Below are 15959 nucleotides of genomic sequence, written 5' to 3'. Positions count from 1 at the left end.
GGCAATATAGGGAGGGGAGGTAGAGAAGGCTGGGGGGAGGTCAATGGGGGGAGGGAAAGTAGACATATGTACTACTATTTGTAGTACTTTAAACAAACAAAAAGTTGAAAAAAAATTACTGCATTCCATCTTCATAGCAATCTTTTATTGAAAACTAGAAAACACCACAATATTCTCCTAAAGATCCTATACATGTTTATTTATTCTACTTCTTGCAATTATTTTCTTTTTCAAAATGAAAGTGGCTTTTCTGATTAAAAAAAGAAATACACTTATCCTAAAAGGGAAAAAAGCACCCACAATTCCACAAGAAATAATTGTCTTCAACATTTTGGTGCATAAACACATTCAGAAAATGGTGTCATATTCTATATAGTTTTTTGTATGTGACCTGTTTTATTTTCTCCCTGTACACACCTACTATTGAAAACAATAGGTGTTGGAAAACAGTTCAATATGATTCCTGCACAAAATTCCAAAATACAATGCATAGAGGAAGCAGCTCAGGTCTCTAGGCTATAATCCAATGACCAGCTTCTACAAATTAAGGCTGCTGTAAAATTATTAGGAAATTCAGGTATCTGTTTCTTTCATCTTATCTCTAGGCAACGGCTTGTTATCAATTGTGGGCATCTTTCCATGTCCATAAGTCATTCACATTTATAGTGTCTTTTACATGGTCACTGTTGTACACTATCATGCTTTGTGGTTGTATTTATTCCATCTTATGGCTTACCCACCACTTCTAAGGCAGCATGCACCATCCCGTCCCCCACCCCCACAAAACCTGATGTTAAGGAGATTTCTTTTGCAAGTCTTCCTACCTTGGTAACCCATTCTGTGTGCCCGGTGAGTGTGTTCAGGCATGTCCCAGCAGATAAAGCCCATACTTTCACAGTGAAGTCTGCAGAGCCACTCACCAAGATATCAAGTTCATCATTGTAGTCGACACTAAATACTAATATATAACAGATACAAAGTTAAAACATGCTTGTCTGAGTCTTTTATAATAGAGTTCAACAGAGTTTAATAGCGTTTATTCTCCCTAGCTGCCCAATTTTATAATTTCTCAACCAGAGTACAAGAGAATGGTACCACTCAAGTAACAACTTTATAAAAAAAATATGCATTTCAAAATTTTTGTTATTATTATTCTAAGAATGGAAAAGTCTCTGAACTAATCACCTTTTATGCCTGTGTTAGCTTCAAAGTGAGAGGTAAAACCAGTTTTGGAGATAATGGCATTTCTTCTCAAGAATGTCTGTCTGACACTACACAAAACTTATCTAGCTTATGCAGGGAAAATAGAACTCAGGTGGCCCTAGTCATATTTGCCCTATTTATTGCAGTTAGACAAAACATCAAGAATGTAAGCTGCAAACCAATATCTATACTCAAGAAAAGCCATTGTAATGAGAAAACAAAACATAAACAAGGATCTCAAAGGTCAGACTAAGCCATTCTCTCAAAACTGTCTGCATTTCTTCACAGCAATACGTCCAGCACCTAAAACAGTGCCTGAGTATATAGCAAGTGCTCAAATATTTGTTTTTCAATGTCTACCAAACTCTAAAGGGATATTAGAGACCCAAAGATAAAGACATTGGTCTTTTCTTTTTTTTATTGATTTTTTTTTACAGAGAGGAAGGGAGAGGGATAGAGAGTTAGAAACATCAATGAGAGAGAAACATCGATCAGCTGCCTCCTGCACACCTACTGGGGATGTGCCCGCAACCAAGGTACATGCCCTTGGCCGGAATCAAACCTGGGACCTTTCAGTCTGTAGGCCGACACTCTATCCACTGAGCCAAACCGGTTAGGGCTGGTCTTTTCTTTAAGGACCTCAATCTAAGTGAGCCGTGGAGGAAGGGGGGGTGAGGGGGGGAGGAGGTTATCTCTTGCTAAGGAAATACCAAGGACTAACTCTGCCCAGGGGTATCAGAGAGAGGACTTCAGGGAAGAGGCAATATTGAAGGTGGGCCCTGAAGGATGAGTAGAGTTTATTAAGAAAAGAAAAAGAACATTGCAGGTAGAGGGAATAGCAAAGGCATAGAGTTAGGAAAAGCCACAGCAATGCCCAGGGAACATCAAGGAGGAAATTTTTTGGAGCAGGGCTCTCAAAGTTGATCAGATATAAAATTACCTGGTAGTCAATGTATATCTTCAAATACTAATTTCTACAATAAACAAGTGGTAGCAGATAGTAGAGGAAAAATGTATGGGATGACAAACAAAAATGGGAAAAAATTTTGCTTTTAGCAAGAAAACAGCTAGGTTTACTTCAAAGAATTACTGAATACCAGGTATGGTGCAAGGAACCTGGGGACCTTAGGGTGAAGGAGACAGGCAGTATCCCTGTCTTTTTGGAGCTTACCACCTGGTGAGGAAATCAAGATTATCATACTTACTTGTATGATGCGTGTTATGACAAAAATACAGATTATTGGGAAACCTACAGCAGACTCAACTTGTTAGGGAGTCCAGGAAGGCCACTCATAAAATGTGATGCTTAAGAGCATTATCTGTGACTTCCAGGGATGAATGCAGTGTGCACATGGGACAAAGGAGGAAGGGAGTTGCTGTACAAGAGGTTGGAAAACAGTTCAATATGATTCCTGCACAAAATTCCAAAATACAATGCATAGAGGAAGAAGCTCAGGTCTCTAGGCTATAATCCAATGATCAGCTTCTACAAATGAAGGCTGCTGTAAAATTATTAGGAAATATTCAGGTATCTGTTTCTTTCATCTTATCTCTTGGCAGTGGCTTGTTATCAATTGTCAACCAAGCTCCAATTCAATATAGTATATGTAGATCACAGAAATTTGGAATGACTATCACTCCAAAAGATTTTAGCTCTATTTCTACAAATAAAGGAGACTGAATATATACCAGTAAGTGTAGGACTTACTCAATTTGGAGGTAAGGAACCTGATAAAGGCAAAGGGGGCTGACTGTTCAACAGGATATAAATGAAATAGGAGAGAAGAACTGTCCCCTCACAGCATAAAGGTGTATAGATAGAGAAGAGTTTTAAAATGGGACATGGAAAGATACCAAATAACAACTTGAATAAAGAGATTAATTGTCATGACTGAGAAAGGAGAGTGCAAGTTAAATTAAAAAACAAAGCCGAAACCGGTTTGGCTCAGTGGATAGAGCGTCGGCCTGCGGACTCAAAGGTCCCGGGTTCGATTCCGGTCAAGGGCATGTACCTGGGTTTCGGGCACATCCACAGTAGGAGATGTGCAGGAGGCAGCTGATCGATGTTTCTCTCTCATCGATGTTTCTAACTCTCTCTATCTCTCTCCCTTCCTCTCTGTAAAAAATCAATAAAATATATTTAAAAAAAAAAAAAAAAAGTTATCACATTCTTGGCTCCTGGCTTTACGGAATGAGGTTAAAATATGTAAACTCTTGGAAAAGGGCAACCCACCGGCCCCTGTGTGCCCCCGAAAGTGCTGGGTCCTGGCTCCGGAACTCCATTCCCAGCAGGCCACAGTGTTGTCAAAGGAGCCTGTCACAAGTTTCTGCTCATCAAACTTCACCGCTGCACAAGTATGGGTCTGTATGCCATAAACGCACTGCCCTGTGCTCACATCCCACAGTTTTGCAGACAAGTCATCTGACCCTTAAAGAGAAAAACAGAGTAATTAGTAAGAAAACAAATGATGAAGAAGGAAAATCAATTTCCAAACCATGGTATTCTTAAAAAAGATCCTCTGGGGTCACTTCCTTTAGCATTCCCACTTTATAGCAGAGAAAACCACAGCATGGAGAGTAACAGGACTTGTTCAGAGTCACCAAAATGGTGTTAACAGCATGGGGGCTGAACACAAGCTTTTTGGTTTAGTCCTTTTCCCGTAACTTTCCAGATTATAGAGAAGTGTTAGACTAAAGCATCCCTTAGTGCTTCCACTTATAAAATATCATAAAATATCTCACCATCATGAGCTCTAATTTGAGCTTGAAATCATAGGCATTACCTATGATTGCGTGTGTACACTTGCATGTTTGTCCATTACCCAACAACCCTGAACAAATAAAGAATGCTGTTAGTAAAGCTGTTGCTAGAACATGTTCTACTCTAAGGCAAGTCAAAGAGGAGCCTCAGATCACAGGTTAACTTCTGAGAAGGTTAACTGCTAATTTCTTGGGCCATCTAGAAATGTGTAAAGGAACTTCTAAGACAGTGGTTCTCAACCTTCTGGCCCTTTAAATACAGTTCCTCACGTTGTGACCCAACCATAAAATTATTTTCGTTGCCACTTCATAACTTTAATGTTGCTACTGTTATGAATCGTAATGTAAATATCTGATATGCAGGATGGTCTTAGGCGACCCCTGTGAAAGGGTCATTCGACCGCCAAAGGGGTCGCGACCCACAGGTTGAGAACCGCTATTCTAAGCTAACCAAGGATAAATTATTACCAGGCATTCACAACAACCCAACAATGAGCTTATAAAGCCTCTTACGATTCTGTAGAAAAAAGTAGTTTCATTTCTGCCTATGATGACATTATACTTATCACAGTGACAATTCGGAATTTTGCTTTAATTATATTTAAAATCCTAATTACTAATTAATATCTCACAATTTACCTTTAGAATAGAAAAGTAGTAATAAGAATCGAAGGGCCCTAGCTGGTTTGGTTCAGTGGATAGAGCAGCAGCCTGTGGACTGAAGGTCCTGGGTTGGATTCCAGTCAAGGGCACATGTCCGGGTTGCAGGCTCAATCCCCAATAGGGGGCGTGCAGGAGGCAGCCAGTCAATGATTGTCTCTCATCATTGATGTTTCTCTCTCTCTCTCCCTTGCCCTTCCTCTCTGAAATAAAAATTTTAAAAAAAAATCGAAGGAAATTTTGAGGACACAAATATCATCACTATGACAAGGACACAGTATTCTAGAAAAGCACCAAATGACCCGTTGCCAAAAACCTAAAATGACTAAATTAACACCAGCCACAATTCTACCTTTAAGGTTTGGTCAAGAGTCACTGTTTCAGACAATGGAAAAATAACTATCACTATGAAAGAAGTAGAGCATAAATTTTAACCTAGGCAAACCCTATGAGAACATACTGAAATGGAAACTTTACTATTTAGGACTGTTTCCTCTCTATACTTGGTTGGTGGTTCTCAGTGGGGAAATAAGACATCAGAATTACCTGGGGAGCTATATCAAAGCATATATGCAGGGCCCTACCTTCAGAAATTCTAAAATTAGAATATCTGAGGAGTCCAATAATCTTAAAAGCTTGCCAAGTGATTCTAATGTATGAGCAGTATGTTGAGAACCAATATTCTAGAATAGTGCTGTTCAATAGAAATATAATGCAAGCCATGTTAGTATTTTAAAATTTTCTATTATTAAAAAAGTAAAAACATAAAATTTTAATATAATTTAACAATGTTAAATTATCATTTCAACATATAATCAATATAAAATGTTAGCCCTAGCCTGTCTGGCTCAGTGGATAGAGCATGGGCCTGCAAACTGAAGGGTCCAGGGGCTTGGATTCCGGTCAAGGGTACATGCCCGGGTTGCGGGCTCAATCCCCAGTAGGGGGTGTGCAGGAGGCAGCGAATCAATGATACTCTCTCATCATTGATGTTTCTATCTCTCTCTCGCTCTCCCTTCCTCTCTGAAATCAATAAAAATATATTAAAAAATAAATAAAATGTTATATCCTAAGTCTTTGAAATCCAAAAATGAGTATTTCACATCTCAGTTTGAACTAGCCACATCTTAGTGCTCAAAAGCCGTAAGTGCTAGTGGCTAGCCGTAAGTGTTATTGGACAGTGCAGGCCTAGATAATCTTTAAGATTGGGCATTTTGTGACTGTATTCCTAGGGAGCTAAGGCAGGTAAAGAAATCATTTTAGGATCTGACCACAAACCGAATATGTTGCCAAATCCTGTCAATTCTATTTCAGTGGCTGCTCTTTCATTCAGCTTCTCCTTTTTAAAATCTCTCTACCCTTACTGTCCTAAACCTAGGCCTATTTACCCTCATCTAAACTGCAACAGGTTAATCCTTTAATTTGGAACCTCTAGTATTCTCTATGTCAGAGAGTCTCAGCAAAAGCAGGATCATCTCCTAAGAGGACATGCTAGAAATTCTTTGGGGTGGCTTCAATTGTCATAATGATTTAGGGGGTGGAGGGCTATTACTAGCATCTACTGGGCAGAGGCCAGGAATGTTAGACATACTGCAATGATTGGGACAGTGCACAAAACAATTATCTTGTAGTTTGCATGACATTCTTAAAGGTTTGGCCAGATATCCATAAATGGAAAGCTTATTCTTAGTTATCTGAGCCTAGAACCTGTTTTACAAAGCATATTTGCAGTTTATTCTGAATTTTCTAAGAGTGTAACTACCAGGTAAATTGAGGAAAAATATACTTTGTTTTGTTGGGAACTTGCTAAGCATTTTCCACCATTTGAGAAATCACACCACTGATGGTATCTGTGACACAAGTACAATGTTCTGCACTTATAGCTATCATGTTCACGGTCAGTACATAGAGGCGCAAACATCTGATTACTGTTTTCTAGCATAGCTATGCTTGAGCACTATATGTTTAATGTGTATTATTTTAAATTACAGCCTTATTTCTCCTCTGAAACAGAGTTTAGGCATTATATTGATTTTTAAAATAGGTGTACATGTGGATAAATTATTTCTATGAATTTTATTTTAAGATGAAACTACTGTAAAGTATGTTATAAAAAGAGGCCCTGGGACTGACAAATAATAAACATTGGTCAACTTGAAGCAGAAAATCTGATCCTGCTGGCCCTTTTCTGCTCAAAAATCTTTCAGTTTTTTTCCTACTGCTTATAGAAAACTGTCCAAACTCACGTTCCCAGCATGCAAGGCTTTCACAACACACCTAAGCCTATTTCTTTACATTCTAAGAGTCACTTATAGAGACCCTACTTATATCCTAGAAGTCCAGCTAACAAGAATTTTCTTCCTACATTCTCTATGCTCAGCCCTGTCATATGTTTGCTAATGCTGATCTTCCTAGCAGAAAGCTCTCCTTTGAATCTCATCTCTCCAAAGTCTACCCATTCTTCAAGACTCAACAGAAACCACTGCTCCATTTTCTCAAATGGAAATCACTCCTTCTGAACTACATGAATTTCCTTTTTACACATTTCAACTAAAACATTTGATCATACTTCTTGTATGGCTCTTGTTTTTCTTATTTGACTATAAGCCAGATGTCACAATATGGCAGCTTGCAGGCTTCTCTTAAGTCAGATCTGACAACTCTGAGCCTGAATCACACATGGCAATAATTCACTACAGTGAAGCAGCAGCTACCCTCTCTAGAAGGGCAGGTGTTCTTTGATTAGCCATAGTCCATGTGGAGAGTTCTACTTAACCAGGTTACCTTCTTGATCCCAGTATGTGTATTCTCTGCTCCAACTTATTTATGTATATCTTTATACTGTCTTTCACATAGAAGGCATTTTAAAAATAAATGCTTACTGAACAGCACAAAGTACAACAGGTCCCTTTCTTACCATTTCAAAAATGAGCACAATAATTACCTCATTCAATCTATCCCATGTTAATTTTAGCATTAGCCATCAATCTTTATGGCAATATCATTTTATTACTGTTCAAAGGGCTAACCTGAGAGACACTATAAGCTTATTTCCAAATTCAGAATTTCCCAATTCAACCACAGTGAAAAATACAAGCTAAGTGACAAGATGACACAAACACTTCACAGGCATAACTCAGAGATATTGCAAGTTTGGTTCCAGACCACTGCAATAAAGTGAGTCTCACAAATTTTTTGGTTTCCCAGTGCATATAGAAGTTTTTACTCTATACTGTAGTCTACTGAGTGTGCAATAGCACGTGTCAAAAAACAACAACATACCTTAATTAAAAAATACTTTATTGCTAAAAAACACTGAGCCTTCAGCGAGTCATAATCTTTTTGCTAGTATAGGGCAGTGGTCGTCAAACTCATTAGTTAACAGAGCCAAATATCAACAGTACAACAATTGAAATTTCTTTTGAGAGCCAAATTTTTTAAACTTAAACTATATAGGTAGGTACATTGTTAGTAACTTAATTAGGGTACTCCTAAGGCTTAGGAAGAGCCACACTCAAGGGGCCAAAGAGCCGCATGTGGCTTGCGAGCCGCAGTTTGCCGACCATGGGTATAGGGTTTTGCCTTCAATTTATGGGGGCGAGGGGGAAAAGCAGTATCTGTGAAGCACACTAAAGCAAAGCTCAATAAAACAAGGTATGCCTATGTAATTCTGTAACAAATATTTTTCTCACTAATAACAGTCCCAGGGATGCTACATTAGAAAAAAGTAAATGAATGCTTTGGATTATTTTCAACAGACACAGCATGACTTCCAATACACTAACCTGATTAATTTAATCAGAATAAAAATAACAGAACATAGAAGAGAATAATTACAAAATGCAAGATTTGGCCCAGTTTTTATAAATATTAATTTTCTGGGTAGTTAAATAATTCAGTGAATGTGTCCCATTTACTTCTGCTTCAAGTAAGTGGAGTTTTTATTGTACTTCAAAAGTAAAGTTTGAGCCCTGGCCGGTTGCTTAGTAGTGAGAGCGTCGGCCCACAGACTGAAGGGTCGCAGGTTCAATTGCAATCAAGGGCACATACAATTGAATTATTTATTTTGGTTGTAGGCTCGATCCCCAGTGTTGGTGGGGCATGTGCAGGAGGCTACCAATCAATGTTTCCCTCTCTCTGTCTCTCCCTCTCCCTTCCATTCTCTCTAAAAATCAATGGAAAAAATATCCTCAGTGAGGATTAACACACACACAAAAATGTAAAGTTTGATGAGATTTTTTAAAGCTAAAGGTGGTTCTGAAAATGAGTCAACTGTCAGTATTTACCTAAGTACGAATGAGTTAACACTGCATCTCAAGCTTTAAAAAAAATTTTAAATACCTGCCACTGATTATGAGGCAAAAAGGACATGGAAAAGCCCTCATCACAACTGGGAAAGTACATTAAAGTATAAAAGAACAGATGATGTTCCAATAATCAGGCTTATAGGAAAATAGCATAAGCATGGAGTAACTTCAGTATGACAAACAAAACCAGGAAGTGCCTTACATTTAATGTTTATTTTATAAAACAAACTATTTTGGGTAATATAACAAAATGTATATCCTCATGAGTAAGAAATAAAATTTTAAAACAATCATGAGAAATAATGTATCTTTTAACTATTAAAAATAATAAAATTGGCCGGTATGTTTAAGTAGTTAGAGCCTCTTGATTCCCAGTCAAGGACATGTACCTGGATTCCATCCTCAGCCCTGGTGGGGGTGCGTGTGGGAGGCAACCAATGGATGTTTCTCTCTCTCTCCACCCCTCTTTAATATATCTATGTAAATATACATATATTTACATATGTAAATATTTTTAAATAAATGTTAAAATGCAGCCTGGTAGAACTCTGAGGGAGAAGCAGGTTATTTAAGACTGCTGTAGGCATGGCATCAATTCAACCTATCTGAAAAGGATATTAAGAGGAGCTATAAAATCATTCATATTTCTGGATCTGGTGATTCTACCTTGAGGCTTCTCCCCCAAATAAATAATTCAAAAGGAAAATATGCAAACAAAACATTGAATATGCACTAAATGGAAATGAGTATATAATGATGATTTATTTACACAAAAGAACAGTATATATTATGAAAAATAGTTTAATAATTTAGGAAATACTCAAATATTTATTAGAAATTATCTTGGATGAAGAAAGAATACAGAGTATCCCTATATATTATACACAATGAAAGTGAATAGGTATTGGGATCATTTATAAGAACTGCTGAGAGTCATTTGAAACACTAAGAATTATTTACAATGTCTGTCAAAATGTACTGCTTAAAATGTGGGCAGTGATTATAATCATATGTAGAAACACATACCCATTATAATTGGAAGATATACAAAATCTTAAATTTTAATGATACCTATATATATATAAGCCTAAGCAACCGGAACAACCAGAACAACTGAAATGACTTGTCACTATGATTTGCACTGACCACCAGGGGGCAGATGCTCAATGCAGGAGCCGCCCCCTGGTGGTCAGTGCACTCCCACAGCCAGCCAACCTCCCTGGCTGGCCCGGCCCCAATAGGCCCTGATCACTAGCCAGTCCTAGGGACCCCACCTGTGCACGAATTTCATGCACCAAGCCTCTAGTGCAGGGGTGGGCAAACTTTTTGACTCGAGGGCCACAATGGGTTCTTAAACTGGACCAGAGGGCCGGAACAAAAGCATGGATGGAGTGTTTGTGTGAACTAATATAAATTCAAAGTAAACATCATTACATAAAAGGGTACGGTCTTTTTTTTTTTTTAGTTTTATTCATTTCAAACGGGCCGGATCAGGCCCGTGGGCCGTAGTTTGCCCACGGCTGCTCTAGTGTTATATAAAGTTACTTAACTGCCTAGTTCCATGGTTGGCAAACTGCGGCTCATGAGCCACATGCGGCTCTTTGGCCCCTTGAGTGTGGCTCTTCCTAAGCCTTAGGAGTACCCTAATTAAGTTAATAACAATGTACCTACCTATATAGTTTAAGTTTAAAAAATTTGGCCCTCAAAAGAAATTTCAATCGTTGTACTGTTGATATTTGGCTCTGTTGACTAATGAGTTTGCCGACCACTGGCCTAGTTAAAATATCCACTGTATTTCTTCCCATGCCCAAACTCTTAACTTCTAATTCTTCTTAGCACCACAGGAATTTAAAACAAGAAAGACAGACCTCCCTTCCTAACCAGTACAGACAAAGAAGGAAACAAAACACAGAGAAGGTTATGTAATTCTTCCAAGAAGATCTAACTACTACTTGCTTGGACTAAACTCAACTTTTTCACTGGTTTTCCCCCAAAATCACTATTGGGGGGCAGGGGGCGGGGGGAGAACAGTTCCAGGGTCCCTTACCTGTACATAGAAGTCCATCTTTGTAGTAAAGTGCATACACTCTGGCACTGTGTCCAATTAATGATGAGGTTTCAAAGGCTTCATGGTCCTCCAGTTGCTTCATTCTCAAAATAGCCTTCAAATAAACCTTCTTCCAGTGCAAAGCGTCCTGAACAGAATCATCTATCTGCCAGCCCAAATTTTTACATGCAATCTGCCACACCTCTGTACAGGCACTTATCACCTTATTCCACTGTTTAGAGACGAGGCAGCATGTGAGTAAAGTCTGAGGATCGAGCCATTTTAACAAATAAAAACTGAGCTCCAAGGGCAGGAGTTTGAGGAAGTCCCGCTTGAGGAGAGTCTCCAGGTTATTAGAGAGGTGCCTGAGCTGGACTGCCCCACTCAGACTAATCAGGTGATCCAGAGTTTCATTTTTCTGCAAGTCCGTCAGAGAAAGAAATGTAACAGAAATGTTATCAAGCCATGTCTCAAAGTCCTTTCTCTCCATAAGGTTATGGAAAAATTTACCTGTGGCACATCAAAATATTGTATTAGTTCTGCTCAAAAGACCGTTCAAGCAAGACTACTAACAAATGAAGTATTAAAAATTAGTATAAAAATTTTGGCATTACAACTTTATGCTTAGTTACAACATTACAACTTAACAGTTAATACACTGTATTGACATTTTTCCATGCACACAAAAGAAAATACATTTGAGAAAACATTCTTTAACAAATCATGATCTCCGAAACATAAGTCAATGAAACTTATGTTGATGTGTGTGATTTGCTCCTTTTGAAGTCTAGCACATGCTACATGCATTTTCACAAAGATTTACAAAGCATTCATTCATAATGAAACAATGTATTTTATATAATATACCCCTCCTTCATCAAAATCATCATAACATGATTCCCTTAATATATTCTATTTAGGCATTAAAATCACAAAAATAAGCACCATGATGTGACAACCAGAAAGCAAGTCTAGAACAGTAACCTGACACATTAGTTATCATGCTAGACACAACCTGACCTGTTACTAAAATCACAGAACTCATTACTGGCTTTTGTAATAGACGTACAGGCATAAATGTTTGGGGAAGAAAAATACACAGATTTAATAAGTTAGGTAGCTCAGGTATTCTGGTTCTTCCACTTCCTTTATGGCACTGCCTGTTAGAACATGAATTACCAAAAGCCTTATCTGGCCTTACAAAGTCTATTTTTTATAAGCCTCATGTGAGTTGGTGACAACTCTTAAGCATGTGCCCCAGAGTTATGTGGGTCTTAGAAGTCTGAACAAATAAATATTCCTGATACTTACAAAACACCAAAACCCAGGTATCATCATCTCCACTGTGCAGATAAGGAAGTTACAGATCAGAGGAGATAAGTTATTTGCCTATAGTCAACAGAGCTAAAAGAGCAGAACAGACTTGGAAGCCAGTGCTCTCAAGATCAGTAATTTTCCAACAAGATCAAGCTGTCTCTCTCTGAAGTCAGCTACAACCAGGAGCATCACAACCTTGTAACTCGATCTGGGGGCACTGTGCCTTTGTGATTATACCACCTACCCCCTTAGGACAAGGACAAATTGCTCCAGGGCTAACTGGAACAAAAAAAATTTGCAGTATCCACAGTGTGTCAAGGTGTCAAATCACTCCTAACAATGGGGACTAAACTAATGGAAAAAGAACAAAAATAAAGCAAATCAGTAAAAACCATTTTCCCCAAGATTGACCATATGTTGATAGATGTTAGTGCTGGGTGATGAAGAATTATTATTCTCTTTCTTTTTACATGTTTAACATTTCCATGATTAAAAAAAGAAAAAAAAAACATTCCTTCTAATCTGATCAATTTCCCACCAGATTATCAAGCTCATTTTTAAAATGTATGTCCAAATTAATATGGAAGAGGAAAATAAATTCCTTTTTATATATGTCACCTAGATCAGGTCTACACAAAAAGCTAGATCTCATCTTCTACCTTTACGCAAGCTGAGTAAAAACCATTTTTATTAATTTCCCCAATATCAAGTTTGGCAAGAATGTTATTGGGCAAAAAAAGTAGAAGCAACCAAATATATCATCTAGTTTTTTTAGAGCAGTGAATAGACTTTAAAATAATGCTCTTGGAGTCTCAGGGTTTGGGCTAGGTAGGATTTATTTATTAATTAAAGGATTTGTTTGGCTGCCAAAAAATAATCAGTTCACCAAAAGTTTTATCAACTTAAAACAAGATAACAAGACTCTTACTTCTCAATCCTAACAATCAATCTATATATAACACTTCAAAAAATTTTTTAGTTTAAAAAAAGCATTCATAGCAAGACAAAAACAATTCTTTTAAATGAGCATTCATACAATGTCACAACAGCTAATAACTTAATACTGGCCAATTAAAAACATACATCAAAACATCTGCCAGAATAATTTTTTAGTGAAAAAGGGAATAGGGTTTCCTCTAACACCTACACACACAAAATTTTCCACAAATCCATTATAAAAACGCTTACATTTATGAAAACGGAATTGTTATTTAAATGGCCACAAGACAAATTTGTAATACCCAGGAAAATATGATCAGGTTCCCATTATTCTTATTTAAGAGACATCCTACAGCATGCCATGTGCTCATGACACCACAGAAGACTGAGGAACAAGATTTTCAGTGAGCACCGTTATTAAAAAAACACCAGCCATTTCTAAGAATTATGTATTCTCCTAACTCCTAAGAAAAATTTTTTCCCCCAATCCTTACAATTAGAGATTGCCCTTTAAGCTACTGAACCCCTTATGGGTGGCTGTTTTCCAGTTCTTCATCTCTGACTGTCATGAAAAATAAAAAAAAGAATCTTTATTTTAATCAAGCAAGCCCATAAACTCAGCAGAATGCATGATTAAGAAACACCATTCTGATTTCTTCTTGAGCTTTTCCATAGACAACAAGAACAGTTTAGTTTGGTATCCCTATAGCTGTATATTGAACTGGCATTCTATTTATTAAACATTGTCTGCATCATGAAAAAAAACAAAACACCAGTTTTTACTTTTCTAAAAAAAAATCAACTAACTTTGGAGGGAATTTTCTTAAGGCCACAGGCTAAACTGAACACTTTTAGAAGAAAGCTTCTAGGAGTATGTGTTATGTACTGGCAGCATAAGGCCCCCGAGGGGGAAAACTTCAGGAAGTGGAATTTCAATTCAACGTGAGGAGGAGCTTTTAAATCATCAGAGCTTTTTAATAATGGAATAGCTGCCTCCAGAGTGGTGAGCTTCCCATTACTGGGAACAGTCAAAGACAATTAAATACAAAGGCAGAATGAAAATGCTTTACAGTCAGTCAAAATTTTTACTGATTCAGCTATCATTCACCCTGAGAGTTGTGAAAATCAGAAATAGGGCAGGGACATGCTTAGCACAGAGCTCAGTCTAGAGTAACTCAAATGGCACTTTTGTTAGTTTTATTATTATTAACACCTAGCAGGCAAGTTTTTAGTGACCCTGAGGCTGAAAGGGATGTGAGCACTAACATCCCTTTGAATTCTATGATCTTATCACAAAGTTTCTCTTAAAATGGCTTGATATATGGAAGAAAAACTCAAGGGCTCAAACTTACTGGGCATTTAATTTTAATAATTAAGGGTCATTATCAACTTGGGACTAGTTTCCCACCAGGTGTATTTTTCTCTCCACTTTACCCACACTCGTGCTATCTTGCCCTTTTCCCCTCCATTTAAGATTAAACTTGCCCTCCTGCCCTCAATATTAACAATCACAAAGCTCTGAAATGGGTGGTGTGATGAAAAAGACTCTTAAAATGGGAGATGGGAGACCTGGGTTTGGTCTCTGGTTCTGCCCTTTTAACCCCCTATGTTCCCTTAGGCAACTCTCCTATTTGTTTTGGTTTAATGTCTACTCATAGACATTACTTCATTTGGTTTTCACAACCTTGTGTAAGGTGTCAGTACTACTGCCCTTAACTAATAAATGAGGAAATGTATGGCCCAAGAAGTGGAATGACTTTCCTAGGGTCCCACAGACAGTAGCAGGATCAACATCTTGCCCTGCCCCCACCCTCCCAAAACAAAACCTCTACCTCTAGGTCTTACTTAGAGACATGACATTCTGGGTAAAACATGGTGAATGCATTTTCCTCTCCTCCACCAGCACCTGGCCTAGTCAAGAGCAAAAGCAAGACCTTTGTTTTGGGGGAGGAGGCTTCATCTTCCTCTCTTATCGAGCATAATCAGCAGTTAAAAAGTACAGAGGCTTTCACAGACACAGAATAGCTTTTCAATATTCAAGAAGCTGGTAACACTGGTTGTCTCCAGAGAAAACTGAAGAGCTGAGGAACAGGAGTAAGGGGCCCCTTTTTTTTTTTTAATTGAAAACTACGTGAATATACTATCCATTTAAAAGCTTTCAAAGAATTCAAATAGAATAAAAATAAGGGCTCTGCAACTCCACTTGCTGTCGGGTGACCCTAGGCAAATCACGTCACCTGTTGCAAAAGCCCAGTTGCCTCACTTGTCAAACTGAGTTGTAGCCATTTGTAACCATGAACAACACTGCCTACAAGGGTGTTTGTGTGTAGGATAATGTATGTGAAGCGTTTAGCACCGTACCTGACACACAGGTAAGCCTACAAGAAATGCCAGTAACCATTATTATTGGCATGAATACTGTTACCTTTATTTCAAGCAGCACCCCACATACACACCTGTTTCCATGGCATACCCACAACTATGGCGCAGTCCCTCACGTTAGTACAGCGCTTGCACTTCATACACCTCTCGACACTTCATCTTTCAACCTCAGGGCAGCCCTGGAACGTCACTGCTAACGCATTTCGCAGCTAAGGAAACCGAGGCAGTAACTCCGAGGCTCAATTTTCCCAAGTCTAACATCAACTCCAGAGCCCTTCCACCCGTCCGTCGCTCCCAGGTCCCCGGCTCCGGGAGCGTGTTCCGCGCGGCACTGACCTGAGCGA

At 38.3% G+C, this 15959-nt stretch overlaps 1 protein-coding gene across 3 annotated transcripts in view; it reads right to left on the bottom strand.

Annotated features, from left to right (window-relative positions):
- FBXW2 (F-box and WD repeat domain containing 2) overlaps positions 1-15953 on the bottom strand; it is a 26997-nt gene extending 11044 nt beyond the window's left edge. For 2 of the 3 annotated variants that reach the window (XM_005879212.2, XM_014550188.1), the window contains exons 1-4: positions 15690-15953; positions 10978-11487; positions 3437-3631; positions 825-958 (exon numbers count right to left, since the gene is read on the bottom strand). In XM_005879212.2, coding sequence (XP_005879274.1) covers positions 825-958; positions 3437-3631; positions 10978-11487; positions 15690-15699 — 849 coding nt within the window. In that variant the 5' untranslated portion in view covers positions 15700-15953. The remainder of the gene's footprint in view (positions 1-824; positions 959-3436; positions 3632-10977; positions 11488-15689) is intronic. The other variant, XM_005879213.2, reaches the window with a different exon arrangement.
- Between the last annotated feature and the right edge of the window lie 6 nt (positions 15954-15959).

Source organism: Myotis brandtii, unplaced genomic scaffold (assembly GCF_000412655.1).
Source record: "Myotis brandtii unplaced genomic scaffold, ASM41265v1 scaffold589, whole genome shotgun sequence".
Classification (NCBI taxonomy): Eukaryota; Metazoa; Chordata; class Mammalia; order Chiroptera; family Vespertilionidae; genus Myotis; species Myotis brandtii.
Note: the sequence above shows the minus strand (reverse complement) of the source record. Positions and strands in the feature narration are given on the sequence as shown.